Source organism: Scylla paramamosain, chromosome 4 (assembly GCF_035594125.1).
Source record: "Scylla paramamosain isolate STU-SP2022 chromosome 4, ASM3559412v1, whole genome shotgun sequence".
In the NCBI taxonomy this organism is placed as follows: domain Eukaryota; kingdom Metazoa; phylum Arthropoda; class Malacostraca; order Decapoda; family Portunidae; genus Scylla; species Scylla paramamosain.
In genome coordinates, this window is record NC_087154.1 from 10,374,787 (window position 1) to 10,398,720 (window position 23,934).

At 36.4% G+C, this 23,934-nt stretch overlaps 2 protein-coding genes across 12 annotated transcripts in view; one reads left to right on the forward strand and one right to left on the reverse strand.

Moving 5' to 3' along the window:
* The window catches only part of LOC135099723 (diacylglycerol lipase-beta-like), a 41,792-nt gene extending 29,515 nt beyond the window's left edge, over nt 1-12,277 (forward strand). For 4 of the 9 annotated variants that reach the window (XM_064002192.1, XM_064002190.1, XM_064002198.1 and 1 more), the window contains 3 exons: nt 4,215-4,351; nt 7,209-7,364; nt 11,105-12,277. In XM_064002192.1, coding sequence (XP_063858262.1) covers nt 4,215-4,351; nt 7,209-7,364; nt 11,105-11,108 — 297 coding nt within the window. In that variant the 3' untranslated portion in view covers nt 11,109-12,277. Of the gene's footprint in view, nt 1-4,193; nt 4,352-7,208 lie in introns of all 9 variants that reach the window. The other 5 variants (XM_064002196.1, XM_064002197.1, XM_064002194.1 and 2 more) reach the window with 4 other exon arrangements.
* Nucleotides 12,278-15,781: 3,504 nt separating this feature from the next.
* Nucleotides 15,782-22,098, reverse strand: LOC135099727 (zinc transporter 7-like). Of its 3 annotated transcripts, XM_064002205.1 has the most exons (3): nt 21,816-22,098; nt 19,730-20,711; nt 15,782-19,310 (listed from the first exon to the last, which is right to left on the reverse strand). In XM_064002205.1, exon 3 carries the CDS (start codon nt 18,965-18,967, stop codon nt 17,870-17,872), a length of 1,098 nt encoding a protein of 365 aa, XP_063858275.1. In that variant the 5' UTR covers nt 18,968-19,310; nt 19,730-20,711; nt 21,816-22,098; the 3' UTR covers nt 15,782-17,869. The 3 variants fall into 3 exon arrangements, with proteins under 3 accessions (XP_063858275.1, XP_063858276.1, XP_063858274.1); XM_064002206.1 differs by lacking the exon at nt 19,730-20,711 and having other exon boundaries at nt 21,830-22,098; XM_064002204.1 differs by lacking the exon at nt 19,730-20,711.
* Between the last annotated feature and the right edge of the window lie 1,836 nt (nt 22,099-23,934).

The following is a 23,934-nucleotide window of genomic DNA, read 5'->3' on the forward strand; positions in this document are numbered from 1 at the left end:
CATTCTCAAATCTGTTTTATTTTTTTGTCAAACTCCTCTGATTTTATCTGTTTAACATGCATTTATCTTCCCTTTTCCTTGTTATAGGTAACATAAAAATCCTAGGTCTCTATATTTTTTTCTTTTTCTCATAACTGGGTTTTGTTTTTGTTTTTTATTCTGTCTGTTGTCAGTTTTCTTTGGTGGGTGGGAGCATGTGATTGTTTGTCCACATTTTGTACATGATCATTTTCAGTAACAGCATAATAATTTAATGTATATACACATACATGCCTTAAAAATCCATATTTTTTAAAACTTTATGAACTACTGCTATATTTTCTGTCTTCCTAGTTTGGGAACTACACATATACATATTAATATGAATGGTTTTCACATGAGTTTTGGTTCACATTTGTACAAATATGTGTTTCTTAATCTAAATGTCCTGCAGTGCATTTTCTTTCTTGCCTGTAAACTTAGATTTGCAGAGAAGAAGATTCTAGAGATAGCATATCAGATAATTAAATGAATATGAATCATGGATCAAGAGCTGTGGGTGAACAGTTGAAGGTACACAAGTAAACTGACAGGGAAAAGGAGGGGCAGCAGCTTCAGCAGCAGGACAAGAATGAGGCAAAGCTTGGAGAGTAAGGTGCAGTAGTAGAAAATCAATGTAGGAAGATAATAGTTATGTAATATGAATGTTTGTTATAGTAGTCTGATTTAGGGAAGGTTGGTATTGAATTATTATCCTCTCTCTCTCTCTCTCTCTCTCTCTCTCTCTCTCTCTCTCTCTCTCTCTCTCTCTCTCTCTCTCTCTCTCTCTCTCTCTCTCTCTCTCTCTCTCTCTCTCTCTCTCTCTCTCTCTCTCTCTCTCTCTCTCTCTCTCTCTCTCTCTCTCTGTACAAGTTCTCTGGCCTTAGGCAACAAAAAAGAAGTAAAATAAAGGGTCACTGAAGTGCCAGTTCCAGTAGGGATAGCCAAATGGATTGTCCAAAGTTGGAGGATAAGCATCTTTAACTCCTGAAAGAGTTAAAGCTCAGCTTGGTTTGTAAAGACTTGTATTTGAGGATAGTCAGTCAGATCTCATTGTATACATGTGTCACTTTTGTAATTTGTCATTTTCACAGGAGCCCCAAAATTTTCATGGTCCATTTATATATTTAGAATTTTTGTATTATTTGGAGATGCCATGTAAAATGGTTGCACTGTTATGTTTATGTCTCACATGTGAAATAGTCAGCCCTGAGTGTGGCTCACAATAATACACCAGAATACAAGATGGATGAATAAAAAAAAAAACATCAATAGAGAGATGAGCAGTCACTGAAATTGAAGGTGTTCCAGCACTGGCATCATTACACTCACGTTCCTTGGCACACACAAGGCTTCACATAGATCAGTAGTGCTATTGTACTCAGAATTTTCCTATATGCAGTGTTTGCATACTGTCAGTCAAAGGGTAAGTTTAGGAGGAGGGTGTCTTGCTTCAGTTTGTGCTTGTTTCAAGCCAGAATAAAAAATTTCTTGCATTAAAATGATGCTTGTGAAGTTGTTTCAAGTTGAAGCTTTTAGCTAGAGGGCATAACTTGGATCATGTAGCAGAAGCCATTCATTGGTTGTTTGGTTACCCATTGTTATTATTTTGTCATCATGGCATGCTTTCTGTCAGTCAGTGCTTACTTTCCCCTGTATCTTATCTCCTAACCACCACTTATTTTACCCTGTATCAATTGCATATTCTCCTTTAACTGATGTCAGATAATCGAGTGTATAAGCATGTTTTTCTGGTATGTTGCTGAGTTTGTCAGAATTTGGTAATTGGCAAGATGGAAAGGTTTTTTCCAGAGTCGTCCATGAGTGGCTCATGACTGACATTGGAATAAATGAAATGTTACCCATATGTTCCATTGTTTTTAATTGCATTGTTTTCCTGTGGCTTACATTGAGAACCAGTGACATTTATAAGATCTCACCATTCTTAGATGTAATACATATATGTATCCTAGTTTAGTCCTGTGGGTGCTTGCACCTGCTTCTCATTGGTGTTGAACTAGATTTCAAGACAGAACAGTTACTGATTACACATTGATATTGTCTCAGGAAGAGTAACTCCTCATCTTAGCTTCTGTTAATCTATTACCATTTTCTTGTATTGTTTTCTTTTGTTACATCTTTTCAAACCTATTTTTTGGAGAATAGATAAAGAATAGTTAATAGTTAACAAAGTCAGAGGGAATACTTGGCATCTAAACCTATTTGGAAAAAGATGCTGTGTGTGTGTGTGTGTGTGTGTGTGTGTGTGTGTGTGTGTGTGTGTGTGTGTGTGTGTGTGTGTGTGTGTGTGTGTGTGTGTGTATACCTTACGGATACCAAACTCAAAGAGGTTAAGAAATGTAGCCCCTGTGAATTTTACTAAACCTTTTATGCTCAGACACTTATTCCTTGGAATGGTCTTCACTTTTGCATACTATGTTCCCTTTAATCTTCCTTCCCTCAAACTCTTTTAGATATATTCCAACACTCTGATCCCTTATTTTATAAGTAATCCTTTTTTCATATCCACAATATTCACTCAACTTTTGGAACATAAAAACATAAGAAAACATGGGAAACTGCAAGAAGCAACCAGGCTTACTCTTGTCAGTCCCTGCATATGTACGTATTTCCACCAGTCATCATCATTATCTATAAATTTATTGAATCTTTTAGAGCTCCCTAATGACTCAGCACTAACAACCAGATTAATGAATTTATTCACTTCATCTGCCAGCCTATTTTAGAACTGCTTTCTTCCCATCTCTTTTTTTAAATTCTGCTTTTATCAAGCTTGAACCTGTTATTTTTTTGTCTTATCCTTATTACTGACTTTGGAGATTTTGTATCACTCTTTCTATACCCCTTATACCACTCTTGAAACCTCTATCAGATCCCCCTCTTAATGTTACCCTCTCTAAGGAATGTAGATTTAAAAGCTTCAGTCTCCTTGCTTATCTTCCTTTATCACATCTAAACACTTGACCAAACCATCAGAAGGTGTTGCATTTGGCCATCTTTACCACTCCACAATTCTCTCCTTTATCTTTAATAGACGTATCAAAGCCTCTATGTACACTTTTATTACCTTTACTATTCATCTGATTTACACTACAAGTACCTCTCCAGTAACTCATCTCCCTGGTTAAATCCTAGATCTTTCATGTTCATATCATTATCATGTCTGTTATCTTATAGTGGCTTCATCTCTGTACTACTCACTATCATACCTATCATTTTATATCCTAAGGATCTTACTTTTCCTTCCTTTAAAGTTTTCCCTCATATCTCTCCCTTCCTTCTATGTTACTACACTATTGAAACTCAAGTAGGTACTTTATCTATCATTGGATACATATTCAGCATGATTTCATGTCTTCTCTCACAGTTTGTCCTAATTTTATTTGTGTAAATTCATTCACAATATTTCCCTCTTGCAAATTATTAGCTAACTTTAAACACATATTTCTTATTTTCAGTAAAGTCCACTTTTTTCTTTTATTTTCATAAATTCATTAAAATGGTATGACCTTTCAAATATGAACCCAGTAACCTAAACATCTGTTGTTTTCTTCAACCATTTATCAACAGTTTTGTACATATATAAGTCAGTTGGTCCCTTTGGTTAATTTACTTATTTTCATGTGTCTGTGTGACTCATTTTGTGCTGAAAACAAGTGTGGTGAAATTCTCTTTGAAGCAAATACACCTTCTATTCTTTCTATTCTTGGTATTCACATTATGTTACATTTACCTTTCTTTTCAAACCCTTTTAGACATTCATAGAACTCCTATGATTTCTCTGATTCATTTCTCCTCTTGCTATCTCTGTTATCAATGGGTGCATATGCAGAAATGAATGAACTAACGAGTACTGTTATGTAAATGCATGCCAAAAGCATATCTTCAATGCTAGGAATTTTGACAAACTACTGTAGTTACTAATAGTTTTTCTGTTTCTTTGTTGAGTAGATTTACCTTGAAATTTATTTCATAATTTAGATCTTGACCACTAATTCAGATTTTCTTCCTTTTTTAAGCTGTATTTTATGGTAAAAGGAAATTTTTACATGCATGACTTAAAAGTTTTAAATGATTGATTGATTGTATCTTCACAGTTTACTTTACCACAAGACACAGTGGAATTGAATTCTAATTCTTCTTGTCATTTATAGCCATCAACTCCCTCTGTGCAGGAGAGTGTGGATGACGTGCAGGTGATGTTTTCCGAGCCAGATTCTCAGCGGCCCCATATCCCCCGACACACTGAAACACCACTCTTCCTTCCTGGCAGGGTCCTTTACTGCTTCCCTAGTCTACCAGAAGAAGACAGGTGAGCTTATAAGTACATAAGAATATAAGAAATAAGGGAAGCTGCAAGAAGCCACCAGGCTTACGTGTGGCAGTCCCTGTATGAAATATACCTACCTATTTCCACCTATCATCCCCATCCATAAACCTGCCTAACCTTCTCTTAAAGCTTCCTAATGCCCTAGCACTAACAACATGGTTACTGAGTCCGTTCCACTCATCTACCACTCTATTTGAGAACCTATTTTTTCCTATCTCTTTCCTAAACATAAATTTTTCAAGCTTGAACCCCTTATTTCTTGTTCTACCCTGGTTGCTGATCCTAAGAATTTTGCTTACATCCCTCTTGTTATAACCCTTATACCACTTGGAGACTTCTATCAGGTCCCCTCTTAACCTACGTCTCTAAAGAATGTAAATTTAACAGCTTCAATCTTGCCTCATAAGGAATACTCCTCATCCCCTGTATCCTTTTAGTCATTCTATTCTGTACTGATTCTAATAGACCTATATCTTTCCTGTAATGTGGGGACCAGAACTGCACAGCGTAATTTAGATGAGGTCTGACCAGCACCAAGTATAACTTTAATATTAGCTCCGGCCTTCTACTTTTAACACTCCGAAAAATGAATCCTAATACTCTGTTTGCCCTGTTTCTGGCCTCTCTGCATTGTTTTCCTAGATGGGGTTCAGAGCTAAATATAACTCCTAAATCTTTTTTGTACCCTGTACATACCAGAGTTTCGTTGTTTAATGTGTACCCACTGTGTGGGTTTCCTCTACCTACACTAAGTACTTTCCATTAGTTGATATTAAACTGCATTTGCCATCTGTCCATCCATTCATTCATCCTATCTAAATCTGCCTGCAAGGTGATGGCATCTGATTCTGACCTAATTAATCTACCTATCTTTGTGTCATCTGCAAATTTACTAACATCACTACTAATTCCACTATCCAAGTCATTGATATATATATTAAATACAGCAATGGCCCTAATACTGATCCCTGTGGCATCCCACTAATTACATGACCCCACTCGGATTTGGAGCCTTTTATTACAACTCTTTGCTGCTTGTTGCTAAGTCATGACCTTATCCATTCTAACACCTTCCCATCTATCCCATGTGCCCTAACCTTTCTCAGGAGCCTTTGATGGGGTACCTTGTCAAATGCTTTACTAAAGTCCAGATATAAGATGTCATAACTATCACCATTATCTACTGCCTTGTACACTTTACTGTAAAAACTTAACAAGTTTGTCAGGCAAGACTTCCCCTTTGTGAAGCCATGCTGTGACTGATTTATCAAGTTATGTTTGTCTAAATGTTCCTTAATGTTCCTTGCTATTATTGTCTCCAATATTTTACCCACAACAGAAGTTAAGCTGACAGTTCTATAATTAGACACTAAAGTTTTATCTCCTTTTTCCTAAAGATGGGTACTACATTAGCCTGCCTACACATTACTGGTACCTCACCTGACTCAAGTGATTTCCTAAAGACAGAAACTGATATGGCTCACTAATAACCTCTTTGCATTCCTTAAGTACTCTGGGGTATATTTCATCTGGTCCTGGTGTTTTGAACTTTTTTAGCCTATTTATCTCCTGTTCCACTATCTCTTTGAACACTATACTCCACTATACTCTATGAACAATACACTATATTCTTATTAAGCATTGGGAAAAGTGTTGCATATGGAAGCAGCAGTGCTAGTGAGCTTGCTTTAAATGGTGCTAATTTACCTGGTTCTCTCAATGCCTCATAGCTTTCTAAAACACTTCCAGTGAAATGTAATGATGTTAGACATCATCATAATCATCATCATCATCATCATCATCATCATCATCATCATCATCATCATCATTGCTGTTTTGAATGGCAAGTTCCAGGTTTACTTTGTCAGTCTTAGTTACTGATAGCAGGATACCAACCCTCATTGTAATGTTCATTGTTTCTGAATTTTTTAATGCATTGTCTCCTCTTCAAAACCTTATCCTATTTTTATTTACTAATCTCCTTATTAGCACTTTCTTTTTCAGTTTAGTGCAGCCTTTTTCTTTCTCTCAACCTCACCAAACTGATGTCCTCGGCCCTTCACTAATGCCTTCACTTCCCTCCTAACAGTACACTTCCATGCCTGTCTTTCAGTGTACCCATCTTGTGTCACATCATTATTTCACTTCTCATTTTTTGCACTCATCAATCTCTTGAGATCATCCTTAACAGAAAAGCATAAAGCATAAAATTTCCTGAAAGTGGATTATAATGTTTACTTACATTTTTCATTGTTGGTCTGGAACACCTCTTACCCTCAAAGTTTCATAGTAGAGTTATTGTATGGTATGATATTGTGTGTTGTAGTTTTTACATATCCAAGAGATGAGTGAAGGCTATCTAGATTAAGGAATTAAGTTTAACATGAGGTAACTAAAATTGGGAGACCTCCTAGTATAAGAGAATAGAGTAGAGCATCATGCACTGAGATGATGGGGAGAGAAGTATTGTGTAGCAAGAATGAAGAAGGGAAGAAGTGATGATGGTGGTGGTGGTGGTGATGATGATGATGATGATGATGATGATGATGTCATTAACAACAATGATTGATGTGGTATTGCCTTTTTTTTTGCTTTTTTCCTGGATGCCACCATATATTTATATATAAGGAAAAAATTGTACAAAAAACAGTTTGACTTGGAATGGTTTCAGTATATAGGTTTTCAAATTATAGATATTTTCTTTGGCTTTTGTGTATGGGTTTTCATTTTATGAATTTTTTTCTAGAATGTGTCATGCATTATACAAGGTGTCATAAATATCTATTGTATACAAATCCTCTCAGATATGTGTAATATCTAATCTTTATCCAAACCTCAGGCTGGAGGGCAGTGTGGGAGAATGGGAGTTTACTTGGAGTGAAACAAAGGAGTTCTCACAGATCCTCATCTCCCCTTTCATGATGCGCCACCACTTGCCCCCCGTGGTGATGGCTGCTCTCAGGGATGCAGCAGATCAGGCTGCTGACCCTACCTAGTAAGAGACTGTGTTGGAAGAGATGTCTGCCCATAGATAAATGAGGTCATGTTTTCCATTGTATTGAGGTAGAATAAGTCTAGTGGGAAACTAAGTAGTGAGAAAGTATTATGGTGACTAGAAGTAGTATTTTGTACTCATTTTGGCTCCTGGCATAATAAACCATTTTTACTATTCCTCTAGTATCAGACTGTTACCAAGGTGGTGGTGGTGAGGGAGGTAATGGGAAGGTTAAGATAGATGCTCTCAGGGAGTCAGTTTTGACAGGAGAGAGATTTGATGTATGGGTAGAGTATTGCTTATCCTTTATTTCCTTTTATAGTATTTAGTTACTAGTATGTATTGTATTATATCTTACTTGAATATGAGGGAGATAGTAAATATTAGATGGAGATTTGAGCCTGGTGAATACTGATAGTAAAGATGTATGAAATGTGAGTCAGCTGCCATTTGTGGATGATATGCACTGGTGGCTGATTCAGAGAAGAGGTTGAGACAAGTGGTGAAAGAGTTTGGAAGAGTATATAAAAGAATGAATAGAAGAGTAAATGAGAGTAAGAGGAAAATGATGGTGTACATACAAGAATAATAGATGATTGTATTTTTCACTGTTAATTTGCATGAGGAGTACTTCAAAATACATGTTGCTGTGAATGAAATTATAAATATAGGGAAGAGATTTAGAATGGATAAAGTAGGGAAAGTGTGGGGAAGATTGAAAAGCATTTATAGGAAGACTTCTTGGTGTAAATATAAAGAAAAGGTTGTGTGAAGGAGTTGTGGCATGAATAAGCTAAGGGTGGGTTCTACAATGGATGGGGAATTTACCTGATGTGAAAGCAGACCTAAGTTAAGCTAAGCACCTAACAGTACACAGGCCTGAGATATAGGTACTTATTTGGAATCTTGGGTGATATGTCCACTTGGGGTAGTAATAGGCTGAGAAGGAGCAGAGTGACTGCTCGGTGTAGTAGCTGGCATATAACTCCAGTCATTCCTTGGGTGGAATTGCTTTGAGTGGGAGTAGGAGTGTAACTGATAGCGCCACATGTGAAGCGGGCTGACAATGGTTTTGTTTCAGGAGTGTGGATCTGTTCCATCTGGATTCTCATTGGTTCATCTACTCATTAAGATGGGTTGTTAGACTTAAATTGATACTATTACCCACCACCATCAAATTACCCAGTTGGAATGATAATTCTAACATAGTAGTGGAACAGGGAGTAATGGAGAAGGAGGAGGAGGAAGAGCTTAAATTTTATGACAGGAGGTATCTGAGGATTATGTACAGAGTAAAATGCATGGATTGAACGAAGAATGAGAAAGCCTGAAGAACTAGTTTTCTCCAAGTGTTAGCTGGTTGAATGGAACAAATAGTGTAGAGTTTTTGGGTGTATAGAGGGAATGGAAAAAGTGGAAAAGATAAGTGCATCTGATATGAAATATATAGGTTTGAGAGGAAGACCATGTTGAGGTGCATGGACAATGTGAAGAAGGCATCAGATGCAAGGAGGGATGTCTGTGGACCAAGAAAAAGTAATTTTTTGTTTTGTGGCTGAGTGAAGAGCAGTTGTTAATGAAGACAGTTTTACACCAAAGGCTTAGAGGTAAAGATGAAAAGGAATGCTTGTAAAAAAAGCCCACTAAAAATGCCCAACCCTAGAGGAGACAGCTCAAAGGCAAGTCAAAGATTACATTAAAAAGTGTCTTGAAACCTTCTTAAAAGAGTTTAAGTCTTAAGCAGGAGGGAATACAGAAGTCAGTAGGAAGTTCCAGAGTTTACCAGTAAAAGGGATGAAATACTAAGAATACTGGCTGGTTCTTGCATTAGGGAGGTGGACAGAATAAGGATGAGTGAAAGTCAAAAGCCTTGTATAGTGAAGCTGCAGAGGAAGCATGCAGGTTGCAGTTAACAAGGTCAGAAGAGCAGTTGGCATGAAATTGGCTAAACATCTTGTCTTGTCTTGGCTGCCTTCCTTTAAGGGGGTACATCAGTTTGGTTTATAGTTGCATCTATCACATATATAGTCATGTGATTATGTCACTTTTAACTTGATTTCATAATTTTAATGTTTATATATGTGAATAGAATTAAACTTGCAGCTAGGCAGTTTAAATCTGAGAGGGTTGTTGATAAGTAAATATCAGATATTTTATAGAATAGACTGCAGTAAAATATTTTTGTTATTATAAATAGATAACATACAGCAATATGCACCTCACAGTGGATGAATAACTGACATGAGAGATGTGTGACAGCTTGTATTATGAGCGCCATGTTGTTTCTTGAAAACTCTACCAGCCTATTCTTATGCATACATTTTCTGGAACAGTTACTTCATCTTCACAAAATTTTATCTTCCTATGTAGTTGTGCATTTCATGACATTTAGATTATTATCTTTCACTATATTTTGCATTGTTTTCAAGATGAAACATTAGAACTTGTAATAATTTGCTTTATTTATCATGTTAAATCAGGCTGAGATAAGTTTGCTCTGAGTAAATTTGTCTAATTCTATGTATATTCATCAAAATGTGTTTCACATGAATGGCAGTACACTTAGCTTTTACAGGATAATTAAGACTTTCATGATTTGTTAGTTATTCATAGTAGTAAAGGAGTAGTCCTTTTAAACATATAACATGTTTTTATTGCTTGTTCTATTGAACTGGACTCCTTGAATTTGCTTTTTTTTTTTTTTTATGAGACTTACTTGTGTGCAAAAGTTTTAGTTTAAAAAACAATGAAAGATGTGGACCAGTCATATTTCAGATGTATGAAACACAAACACAAAGGACATTAGCATCAGAAAATTAAGTCAGAGCAAAGTGTAACCTGGTTTTTGTGAAGTGTGGAATTGATACAGTTCTCAGGAATGCAAGCATTTATCATCTTATTGCTTGCAAATTGAGAAATAAATTAATTTAACTCTCATATGAAAAAAGTTAAATAATAAATGACCAGATCTTTGTTCTGTAATGGAGGATATATTAGCAATCAGAAAAGCAATTATATTTAAGTACAGAGTGGTATAACTGTATATTAATATTTTATTAAAGTCTCAAGATTATCGTGTGTGTCTATATTTAGTTAATATGAAGTTAATGAAAGAGATAAATCTTTGCAACATAATGATAAATTACTTATCCATCCAGTTCCAATGAAGAAGACGTTAAGGTGTCTCTATGTATATTATGTATCTTAGGGGTGTCAGCCTCACAGAGATGTAAGAGAAAACTGGCAGTGTATTTTCTGATAAGCAACCTTATTCTTAGGGGAAACTCAAATAAAAGTTGTGTAGTGCACCAGGGCAAGATTTTCTAAAACACAAGGTCTGAGACTTGAAAAGATGCTGTCATAGATCCCCAGATATGTGTTATTGTCAGGCAAAGGGTCAGAATGCCCACCTCTTTGTTGCTTGTGATGTTCTTCAAGTATGATTTGGTAACATCATCAGCACTTGTCTTGGAGTACGTGTATGTTCTGGAAGACCTTGACCAGTAGCCTTTGGGAATTATGATTGAGGAACATTTAGTTTGCTGCATTTTTTAATCTATTTGATTCTCATGTTCAGTGGTATACAGAAAGCCCTTACTTAATTCTTTGGGAATTACTTTTACATGATGTATATGTATTAAAGATTTTCATTGACATAATGAATACATAAATATTTAAATATATAGACTAATTTGTAAGTTTTCATATTGTAATGGCTTGTATTTTGTATGTACTTCTAGTTGAGACATGCTCATGAGCAGGACTGAGTGTCTGGCTGTGGCTGGTGATCCATTCATGCATTAACTGGCCATCTTCCATTACTTACCTGTTCCACTTGACCCTCCAAAAGTATTGTAATAAGAATATTCCTGCCCTTAACTATAAAATGTACCTGAATAGTGCTCTATCAGTCAGCAAATTTATTTCTCTTAGTTGTATGCCAACAATTGGTCATTGTACTAGTTCATTTATTCTGTAGTTTTATGATTTCTACTGTGATGAAATTGTATTTTCTACTTAAATTTAATGAATCTCATTCATTGGTATTTATTTGATTGATTTCATATACTTCATTAGTTTAATTTAATTTCCTGTATTTTTATTTTATTTCATGGGCTCTATTTTTGTTCTGCTCTTGCTTGTGTGTGCCTTGCATGGGCAGGAAAGCTGTCAATGAAAAGATAAAGAATATTATGGAAGTAGCCTTTTATTATAGTCTATATACATTCTTGATTATTTTTATCAATATTCATTATGTAGAGTAAATTTTCTAATAAATATATCATCAAGATCTTTTTTACCTGAAGTTTGTATTCATACAGGTGTCTCCTTCAACATCAAAGAAAATTGATGTAAAATGTACCAACATTTTTTTAATGTTGCTTTTTCTAATAATGTTGGCCTTATGTACTAACATCATTGAATGAAAAGTCATTTATCAAGTATACATTGTGTCAAAAGTTAACTTAAGTCTCCCTCATACTGCTTTGTAATGATGCATGTGTAGCTAGTAAAGGATACATTTGTTCATAGTTTACAGAGGATGTTTCAGGGCTGGTGGCTGGGCGTTGTTATCAGAGCTTTCTTCCATCAGTCCATTTAACAAAGTAATTTTGCCCAAGTCTTATTTTTCTTTTCTCTCACACAGTCTTTTCTCAACCTGTTTTCTTCTTATCTATGATTATTCTCTTGTATAACAAATTTGCTGTTGTTTCTCCACAAAACTGTACCAAAAAAGTATCTTGAGCATCATATGATAGGCAATTTTTATTTATAGAGGTAAGAAAAGAACCAAAGGTGTTAAGTCTTCCAGAAAATAATGATTGTTTTCTTTTACCTTAATGATACTGTATTTAATCATTAGTAGCCTTGGAATCTGTATTTTGTGCTATATATAAAAAATGATTTGTCTATATGATTATCCTAGGATTGATTTCCTTTTCCATACCATATGCTGTCTTTTACAGTATTTCTTCACCTGTGTTCTCCCCAAGGGTGGTGTTATGATAGGAAGCATCTCAACTATGTTAATTTTTCTCTGTTCTCCATATTGTTAGGCAGGGTTGAAGGCTTGTGTTGGCAACTGAGAAATACATAATACCCTACTCATGATAGGTCTGTGTGAGGGCTGTCACCAGGAGGTGACTGTGGTGTAACAGTCAGCACTTCTGGCTGGCAAGTGGAAGGCCCCAGGTTTGATCCTTGGGCAGTGTCTGTCATTTCTGGTGAACCCCTACTCTAACTGCCTGGCTGTGGGTAGCTGTGGTATGATTTGATAACTGATTTGAAAACTAGCCAAATGGTGAAGTGTCTCAGCTCAATCATCTATGAAACACCGTTTGTTGCTAATATAATCAAAACATTGATTCCTGCTATCTGGGCTTGCTGCCCCAATGTTTCCCAGTGTTCTTTTGGGAGACTGTGTTCCGCTCCCCTGTGAACCCTATCGTGTCTATCCCCATGGGAGATTCCTTAAAGTCAGGCTATAGTAGCTGTCATTCTTAGATGCTTTGCCTTGTACCAGTAACACCTGTTATAGAGTACACATTCATATTATAAATGCTAATTCGTATTCTAGTAACTCCCGTGGATGCCATTTGTAGTGGCAGCGGAATTATGTTAAGATATGTAATTGTAAGGGAAAGTATATTCTATGTATTTTTGTTTATTCTAATGACATAAGTGATGATCAACTGCTGGCCTATCTTGTCAGCATTTATTGCATCTCATTCACATTCATATCCACAAGAATTGAAGACAGTCTACTGTATTCTACTCATGGTCTTCGCCAGACTTACTCATACTGCTTTATAACCTTTTATTAAGGAATCAGCCATAAAGCAATGGAGTATTGTTTCATGGCAACCTCTTCCTCATGAGCCACCAAACTACCACCTCCATTAATTTCTATTCACCATACTCAGTTTCTCATTTGAGCATATATTTTCATCTGCTTGTCTTGAATGATTTTCCCGACATGAATAGTAGAGGTAAATGTGAAATAGACTTGGACAATAGTGAAGATGATTACCTGAGGAGTGACAATGAACTTGATAGAAATGAGTTAAGGGGGCAGAAGGCTGAGAATTAGAAGTCTGACATTTACTACCACAACTTGTTTCTCAACTTTTTAAACTGAATGCTGCATTTCAGGACTCATCATTTTCACAATTTAATGATGCTTTCAAGCTTTTACATTGATGATAAGTTGCTTGGGAAGATGCAGAAAAGGTTCGACTTATTGAATTTTAGCTAAAAATCTGATGAAACTCCTTTCCTGGAATTAGTTTTACTAGCTACCTCAAGAAAGTTACTTGAATGTGTAAATAAAGCTTGTCCTATGTGGCTTGTATAGTCTGTCTTCTTTAGTTCAAACAAAAACTTACATTTTTATGGGGACAGTCTGTTGTAACAGTGTCTTCTGATTTGGAAAGATCCTCAGATACCACCTAGAGGCACAATATCCTTAAATATATATATATATATATATATATATATATATATATATATATATATATATATATATATATATATATATATATATATATATATATATATCTTTTTTTTTTTTTTTTCTTAGGGTGTTATTGCTTATCTAAGTGTTTCTAGGTCTCTGCATAGTTGTGACTTATGTCCATACTGCTGTTTTCTCTTGTGTCTGTTCTCAGAATGAAGGCCTCTCCTAAAGTTGTTCTTGTTATCTTATTAGTATACATACATTTAATTCTTTTTTTTTTTTTTTCAATCTTTTCAATATTCTGTACTTCATGACTTTTGTTACTTCCTTGCAATATTGAACATTTGCTTGTGCTTTATCACCAATATTGGCCACATTTGGAAAGAACATATCACATCTGCTTTAAAAACTTCCATCTCCTGATCTTGACCCAGATATCAGATGGGTTACTGATTGCCAAACTCTTCTTGATTACAGTTGTCATGCCTATATTTTTACCATACTCTTTTAATGATTTCAAGTTACTGTGGTTGATAATTTGCTGCAGGCATCTCCATGTCATCTGCTGAGTGTGTCTGTGCTGAGTCTGGTGCATCCTCTCGTATCTTGCTACTGTTCATTGATTTTCTTTGGTATTTTGCCAGACTTCATTTTGTAATGCTACTTATTTTCCCATCTGTTCATGTGGTTTTCCTCAAATTCATGTCTTTGATAACATTTTCCTCTCTTAAATGTTTGCCTGATGCAGATGTCCTGTTTTGTTCAACTGAATTTTCTGTTTGGCTTATTCCTGTTCCTTCTATTTTGCCCTGTTAAGTTCTGTGTCTATCCTTTTGTTTTTGCATTCTTTTTTTTTTTCTCCTTGAATATTTTTCTGTTTAGTCTTTGAAATCTTCACATGGTAATGGTGTTGTTGTTCTGTTTCTTTCCCAATTTTAATGGATGTGTCCATTTTTTGCCACAAATTGTATTCTCATTGTAGAACTGTATGCATTTTCCTTTGATTTGCAATGTATGCTTTCACTTTATACATTTTGTCTTTTATCAAATTTATGCTTTTATCCATCTTTTGTCTACATATTCTCATGTATTATTTTATTAGAGTTTATTTCCTTCTCACATGTGATTTTTCCACATGCACCTTTTTTTGTTGAGTCACTGGTCATGTGGGGTTCCCTTCTTTCTTCAGCCATCCCAACAGTTTAGACTTTTCTTCGTGCTGCTCCTGTTTTTTTTACCTGCATAGAGTAATTCAAGAGCTCTAAAACTCTGTGCTAATAAATTACCTACATACATTCACACCTATGTAGGTCTGGTCCATGCTACAAAGGAAATTATTGTTGCACTTTATATAGGTCACATTATTTGTCAGCCTTCTTTCCATTTCCATATTCTTTCGTATCTTTAATATTCTTTTAGACTTCTCTGGATTTTCATTTTCCAACTGTTTTATTGCCATTTGGCTATTTGTGGCTATGTATTTGAATCACATGTCATTCAGATCTTAGAATCCTTGATGATCCTCTCTTTATCTGACCTGCATCATTGTCCTGGCCTTCAAGACTCTCAGCGGGAGCTTCATTTGTTCTTCACAGAGCTTTAGTGGCTCTTCACATTTTAATCAGCTTCACTACGGACTGATTCTTTGTCACAAACATCTTCACTTACATTGTCCTCCAGTATTGGTTGTCAATTAATGAATGTCATAGTATAATCCTGTAATTTCTGACGTACTCATTCTAATACCAGTGTTTGATAAATTGATTTTGTTAATTCACTTATTGCTGAGGTTCACACCTGGACTCAGTACTGCAGGGACTAGGGTAAATATCAATGTGGTGGGTCTGTGGCATATGCTTCACTTGAATTGATATTGGTACTCATTAATGAACATTGTGATGTTTTGATGTCTATTAATATGGTTTGGCACAATTTAGATAGGGGGGATAGGGAAACCAGGTTTAATTTACATTTTTTTAATATAAACTCTTCAAACCATCACCTATAAAAAGGAATGTAGGTACCCTATTCAATCCAGTAGGCAAAGACTACATACCTTTCACCCAAAACTCACTCACGAAACTTTTACACAATCTTGCACCATATACACAATAAAATCACTGGATTCTTAATGTTTAACAAATATAGTCATGTACAATCAAAAAATTTATTTTATGAAGTTTTGTGATAAATATGTAAGGAACATTTTTCTTCTGACTCATGCAATGAATACACGTCTAATTTGCTGGAAGACCACTTTTGGGGCAAGTTAGTCAGCAAATAATACACCTGGTGGGTGTGTCTGTGGTATGTGGATTTATGAGAATGACTTCAAACTGTAATGACAGACAAATATCCTTTAGAGAGCATTATCTTAAATGGAGAAGGTGAGTACACAAAGTAGATACTCCCTCACCAACTTTAATGCCCAAAGTATTAAGTGACTGCAGGTATTTTACTGAAGCAGAGTCAATGATTTTGATATTGCAAAATTAAGAATCTACAATCACAGATTTTTCAGAGGAAATGTCAAGTATAAAACAAATACTCCTAAGTAGTGTCTGATGTACCCCATCCTTCAGTATCAATGCAATATGAAGTGACCAAAGAAATGAGAATCCAAGGCTGTGACTACATCAACATGAAAAACACTCAACATCTTGTACGGTTGCATAACTCAAAAAATACTTTTCAAAACTTCATTAACAATTATTTTGCAATGAAACATTATGCAAAAAAGGGTCCAGTATCACATTTTAAAATCTATAAATTTTCTTGGTGTTATGTTTGGAAGGAAGTTAGTGGTTGGACAATGATACACTGAATATAGCACTTCTACAAACATGCAATTCATCTCTGAACAAGAAATTAATGCATATATATCATTACAACTACACCTGCAGTATGTATAATTTACAAAAATATATTCTGGTGAAGCATTCTGCTTTCCAAGCTATTGTGTTACAAGAAATACACTTTACTACATAGATGATTATGGAGGACCAAATGTATGGGAAAATAATAAGAAATGAATAAAACTGGACAATTTATGTGAATGCAGACTAGTTGTAAAAATGTCTCCATATCCAAAATGAATAGGAAGGTATGTGGTACAACAGTTTGACCATATCTGGAGAGAAGCTGAAAAAAAGTAACTGAAAAAAGTGGAAATAAAGTAGTATGAATGGGAAAGGAATAAAGTTTTATAAAGAATACACTAGATCAGAATGTAAGTGAATAAATATGGGGTATAGGAGAAATGTAAATGAACAAATATTGACAAGGTATCCTTGGAAGCATTTCTGCAATGATCATTTCCTGGAAGCTCCCTAATGAGTGATGGGGCATCAAAGATGATACAAAATTCACCATAACTAAAGACCAACCATCCACACTTATTATTCTTACAGGAGGTAACATGTATGGTTCTCTGCATAACTGAGTCTTACTTAACATGTAACATAATGCAAGACAGCTTGTTACTACCTGAGCAGTGATGTTAAGAGTAATCTGCTTATACTTCTTGGAGAGCTCAAGAGTGGAAAATGCAGTACTTATGAATAGATCAGTTATAAAAAAATATTTAAAGAATAACCAATGTAAACTGAAGTTCCTTGTGTGACCTTAAGAAGAGATTCTGTGCTATTAATACATTCATGACAAAATCTTACGGTTAATCAGAAATAAATAAAATGTGTCAGGTTTCCAAGATGTGTGATGAAGGGTAGCTGGATGTAGCAGGAAGGACTGTTGCTATGGGAGAGCCTCACAGGGGTACAAGACAATATAAATATAAGGCAAGTCTTGCACTCCTACAAAAAGCTTTGTTGGTCCTCTAATTCACAAAAGCTCTCCAGCAAACCTAAACACTAAAACCACCATTGTCCGTATAACATTCTAATTCATAAACTTTTATAAACATTTACGTGACATGAATTTGATTTCAGATTATCTATGGAGATCTTTCTGGAAGAAGCCCACATTAGGTGATAACTTAAGAAATTGTTATATGGGAATTCATAAATATTTCCTATACCTATAGTTGGTGCTACATGGTTGTGTAGTCCAGCTGAATGTAGAGCTGTGTTACACCCACCGTGGAAAAGATGGCCCGAGTCTGTTGCACCAGATATCTTGGGTCTGCTGCACCAGACACCTCCAGTTTCACATTCCCCACATACTGTCCAGAACATAATGTCCAGAAATGGGGTTCCTGGACACTGAACACTCCTGGTAATGCACGAATCCTGTAGAAGCAGTTTGGTAGCAAGTCGTCCAACTCCCGGGGTTGCCGCTGCATCAAGATTTCCACGGAGTTCCGAAGGAGACCAAGTACACTGACTAGGATCAACACTGCTATGAAGAGGGAGCAGATGGGGTCAGCAATCATCCATCCAAATAGGTACATAAGAATAGATGACACTATGACTCCAATTGATCCCAAGGTATCTGCCAGGATGTGTAAGTACACTCCTTGCATGATTTGTGATGGTGCACCCCCACCATGGGAATGACCATGATGTGCATGGCCATTGTGGGAATGACCATGGTGGCTGTCCCCATGTGAGTGGCCATGATCCCCATGTGAATGGCCATGACCACCATGCGAGTGGCCATGACCACCATGAGAATGACCATGGCCTCCCCCATGCTGGAATGCAAAGATCCCAATGAGGTTAACAAAGAAGCCTAGGACAGACACAACAAAGAGGCGCTCATGCTTCACCTCAGGAGGCTCAATAAGGCGCTCTACACTTTCTGCAAAGATGAAGAAAGAGACAAACAACAGTAGCAGCCCATTGATGAAGCCACCTAAGATCTCTGCCCTCACATATCCATAAGTAAAACGTTCATTTGCTCTCCACTTGGTGATGACTTTGGCAGCGAGGCCCACCAGCAGACCAGAACAATCAAAGAACATATGGAAGGCATCTGAAATAAGGCCCAGACTGTTGGTCCACACTCCATAGATCAGTTCAACAAACCCAAATGTCAGATTCAAAAGCAAGAAGAAGAAAAGATTGCGGGAATCTGAGTCTGAAAGAATGAGACGAATAACACTACTTAGCAAATCTTTGAGTTTCGTGCGACTGACAGGTGCCAGGAGAGGCTTGGTATCCTCCACATCAATAGTAACAGGTAACATTGTCTCTGTCTGAGATGAAATGCAGTGTAATCCTTAAAACTTGCACAACACATTTACATGTACAATGATGTCCTCAAGTCCTTCTATGTAACATTGTTTTCTGCAATGAAAGGCATACACAGCATCACTGTCTGTTTTGGATGCAAATCATGAAAAGAAATTAAAAGTATTTTCTTAGAAACTCTTTCATCACTAGTTTTCACTTTCATAACATTTTCTAGGCTGATAATGCAACTTCCAGAATAGATAAACTTTTTGGAAGTTCAATGACTTTTTCCATTTGGATGTTTATTTGCCTCTTCATAATTCTTCCAGATGATTTCAGTTTGGTGCTTCACACAACCTGCCAAAAAATGGAGACAATATGAATTAAAATAAGGATTCAATAACGTGAAGTTTTTGGTATCTGAGCTAGGCAAAAAACAAAAATTACAACATGCTTACGGTAAGTCTCTCTCTCTCTCTCTCTCTAATCTGAACAGGAAGAGGACTCAATAAATGGATATCATAAAAAAAAAGGGAAAAATGCTATGCATAATTATATTTCTTTCTTTTATTGTTCCATTGTAATATATCATATAAACACACTCTTTTACCACATCCTGCTATCTAGGTCTCCAGTATCTGCTTTTTACATCGAGTGCACACGCACATTCCACTCACCATCACCTCTACACATCTTACAATATTATGGGTTAATCTTATCAACAGCAGCTCCTCATGGAATAACTAAATTATGCACCTATGGTAATGAATACTCACTGTACAACACGTGTGTGGGGAATTTGTTTTGGGGTCGTGCATGGTTACATTACAGTAATGTGATCCATCTTGCACTGCATCACAAATTCTAAGTCAATGCTGATGAGGCTCACTTGCAGGGATACAGTGTAATGTGTGTGTGTTGGTTTCCAGTATAGAATGGCACATGCTCTCTTGTATCTCTTTTGTTCAGCCAATGAGAGGTGTCTTATTAATGACATATTAGAATGCCACTAAATGTCATTTACTTCTGGCCAATATGCCAATTATTTTTGGCTGATCATCACGTGTATATGTGGCAGCTTTAGCAGTCAGCTGGCTAACCACAAGGGTACCCAGTCTCACTATGGTAGCCAGGTGCAGTGGATGTAGATTTAAGTACCAGGATTTTATAAGTAAGATGACTTGGGTATACATTTCTGAAGATTGCATGTGTTTTGCCAAAATCAATCGAGTGCTGAACAATCAGTGGCACCAGTACCCTTTGAGGGTGAGGAAGGAGGAGGTCAACCAACCACACCCTGAACCTTCCACTTTCTATTAAGGTAAATAGTTGGGTTAGGTTAGTGTCCTTAAAGGAGGGTCCAGGGCGGTCAAACCCCTCTCCCCCCCAAACTAGGTAAGGTTTGGTTAGGTAAAGTTAGGTTAAGTCAGTGTCCTTAATGTGAGGTCCAAGGATGAGGGGGTAAAGCTTCCCCCTGGGTAGGTTAGGTTATAATGGAACCTGACTAATTTGGTATTTGGGGTGTTCACTGTGCCTCTCCATACTGTTGCCACCTCGTACCCGGAGTGACCTGACCTGACCATGGCCAGCAGGGCATGTCCTATGAACGTGACACCTATGTGGGACAGGAACAGCCAACATCCCAAGTATTAATTTAGTCTGGTTCCACTATAGTGTCCTTAAGGGGGGTCCAGAGAGGGGGGTGAAACCCTCAGTTGTTAGGTTTGCCTTCCCACCAGGTTCCCAAGCTTGTCTGTCCTGGAGAAACACAGCAATAAAATATATAAGGAGTCACTATTGGTAAAATTTACCATAATGCAACTTGTTTTGATTCTTCTCCCTAAAATAATAATGAATAAAAAATCTAAGAACTAAGTTTAAAGAAAAATTGTAAGAGTTCAAAGCAAATCCTAAAATGTTACTATATCTTAGCTATGAGACTTCATCTATTGTCGTCAACCAAAATCAAGGATGGAAATTCTCCACAGGTATCTGGAATGCCAAGTTCCATTATTGTTAAGTTGAGCCAGATCAATGATGTCCTACAAGAGCAAGAGGATGGAACCTTCTGTCTTCATTACTTGGTAAAAAATTAAGTAAAAATAAACAAACAAGTAAATAAATAATAAATATAAATAAACAAAATACAGATTAGATCATACAAATATTGTCATTGTGAAAATTTTAACTGGTGATTTTCCACACTAGAGAATCAAGATAGCATTGGTGCCATTTGTCTCAACAGGTAGTGTTCAACACCTATAAATTACTGTCTTCATGTTTCATTTTGCATAATTTCACACTCATTATAGTTCACATTTACATATTAATTCCACTGATTATAATAGAGATGGAGTAGAAATGCGCATTTTAGGGTACCTTCTACAATTTCATAATTTTAGTGTCATCTCAAACATCTATATTAATACTAATCTGAGAATTTAATGCTGCTTCTTATCTACACAGAAAAATCAAAGTACATAGAGATTTCTACCACCAGCCTCTGAGTACCTTTAATTTCCTCTATTCTAGATGTTTGCAAATCATATAACACGCAGTGGTATGACCAAACATCTCATGTATTTAGGTGCAGGTTTTTTTTTTTTCATATTGTCAAAACTAAAGAAGCAATAGTGAGATGAATGGATGTAACAGAGGGGGGTGCACAAGCAAGTGACACTGAAACAAAGCAAGCTGCAGGAACCGAAGAAAAATATGTAATCAACTACAGAGGAGCCTACATCTCTTTTTATCTCCTCACTGAGCATCCCATAAATATTGAACAAAGTGATAGATGAGCAGCCCCGAGGCAGCGCCAAGGTGAAACACATTTGGACAAGACCCATCCGGCACCAGCCTTACCCTTGTCCACGTGCCTTCAGGTGGTGCCAGTAAGCAGGTCAGGTGAGGGCCGCCGGGTGACAGCTGGGTACCTGCCATTGGGTCACCAAGCGGCCGGTGCGGTCCAGGTCATTTCAAAGCCATGTGCTACGCATAGGCTGGGCTAGTGTGGCTCTCGTGTCTCAGTAAGCAGAGTTAGCAGGTGTCAGAGACCCCAGCAGCACTAAAACACTTGCACCACCACCACTATCACCACCACCTTGGAGGAAGTTCGGGGAAGTGATGATGTACACAAAGTGCTCAAATGACCAGCTTTCTTTCCTGATTTCATTTCGATATTAAAAAAAAATATATCATTGGTATTTCCTTCACTTTAATTTTCTCATCTAGCATTCAATCAGCAGAATTACTTCAACTGATTCAATATTTTTTTTAATGGTCTGGAATTGGTAAACTGGTGTCAATTTAGCATTTACACCAAATTACTCATTCATATTTAGTTCTCATTTCTAAATCAACATGCACTGGAAAATTACGTTAAATATAAAGGAAGCAATGTACATCTTCCAAGAAAAGCCTATAAGGAAATACATACTTTTCCTGTGTTTCGATAAAGGTACGCGTAACGCTGCCATCGGCGATCTCAAGATTTTATATATATATATATATATATATATATATATATATATATATATATATATATATATATATATATATATATATATATATATATATATATATATATATATATATATATATATATATATATATTATCTAGACCGGCTCATTTAGACTCATTCACGAAATCTTTCATCGATGTTATCCTTGCATCTCTCCTCAAGTGAACTAGGGAAGACATTATAATGCTGTCACGAAAAGTTGAGCAATCTTTTTAATTCAGTCCTCCGCCAATTTCTCCCAAGTGAGTCGTTGCAGCAGTCACCCCTAAACCTGATGCTGTACGTTTTCCTCAACACCAAAATCCTTGAAATTACTTTGACCTTCCACATTTACCTATTCACTGACTAAACATCGAGACACTTGTAAATGTGTACCATGATCTTCACAGCCAACAGCAGCTCGCTTCCAGATGACATCTAACCATAACAAAACCTCTGAATATGAAAGGAGAAACATTGCAGGTGGCGGTGGCTGGGTCTGCCTCTTCCCTCTCAGGTGTGTAGATCATTCATTGTGCTCACATGTTGACTCAAGTGAATTTGTTTCGTTTCGGGCTTATGCTATGTTCTTAACCAATTACGTTTGATATCTATTACCACCATCTTACAGAGTTCACTATCATTTTGTCTTGCTACATGCGATAGGGTAGCTGCGCAAGTACAATGCTCCTTGTAACAAAATCTAGGTTTAATTAAGTAGATTTTTGCCTTGAATAATTCAAAGAGCAGAGATGACGCGTCTTCTCTCTCAATACAGAAATGCAAATATGGAACAGCAGTAATCATTGGTTGAGGCTATTTATTCTGGGTGTACCTTGCGTGACAGGAAAATTAATGTGGTGGTATACACCATTTCTCTGCCTTTCTGTAGTTAATGTGTTCATTGTATTGTCCAGGACTTCATTATTCAGATATAATTTATCTGTTCTGATCTGTAAGCGTTTCTAACTTTCTTAGCAGTCATGCAACAAGATCCACAAGGAACAAAATATGTCATGTTATTGATACGGATGGGACGCGGGGTTGTGGGGGTCTTCCTCTGATACCAATATCGTGGACAGAGATAAGTGTCACGTAATGGATGTGGAGTTGCATAATGGTAACACGCCGAGGAACGAGTACAGAATTCAACGGTCTGTTACAGCCTTACGTGTTGATGGATTCCGATGCTGAGGACTTCCTAAAGAAAACTTGTACTTTGTGATTTATTTCACATGTCTAGTTTTATCATGCCTAGTTTTACGAATAGAGGTTATTATTGAGTTGAAAAATCTACAGCATGTATTGCTCCGAAACTTGATTTTGGTGTGGATGCTGATTTTATAATATTTATCAGGAATGAACGTTATCGTGCCCTTTTCATAGTGGATGTTTATGAAAGAAAGTATTTTTATAGCATACTCTTTTTGTGTCATCACCACACAGGACACTGAATATAGACGAGCAACTTCGGGAAAAAT

What these genes read in the sequence shown, in the direction of transcription:
- LOC135099727 (XM_064002206.1), bottom strand. Translation starts at nt 18,967, where the DNA reads ATGTTACCTGTTACTATTGATGTGGAGGATACCAAGCCTCTCCTGGCA.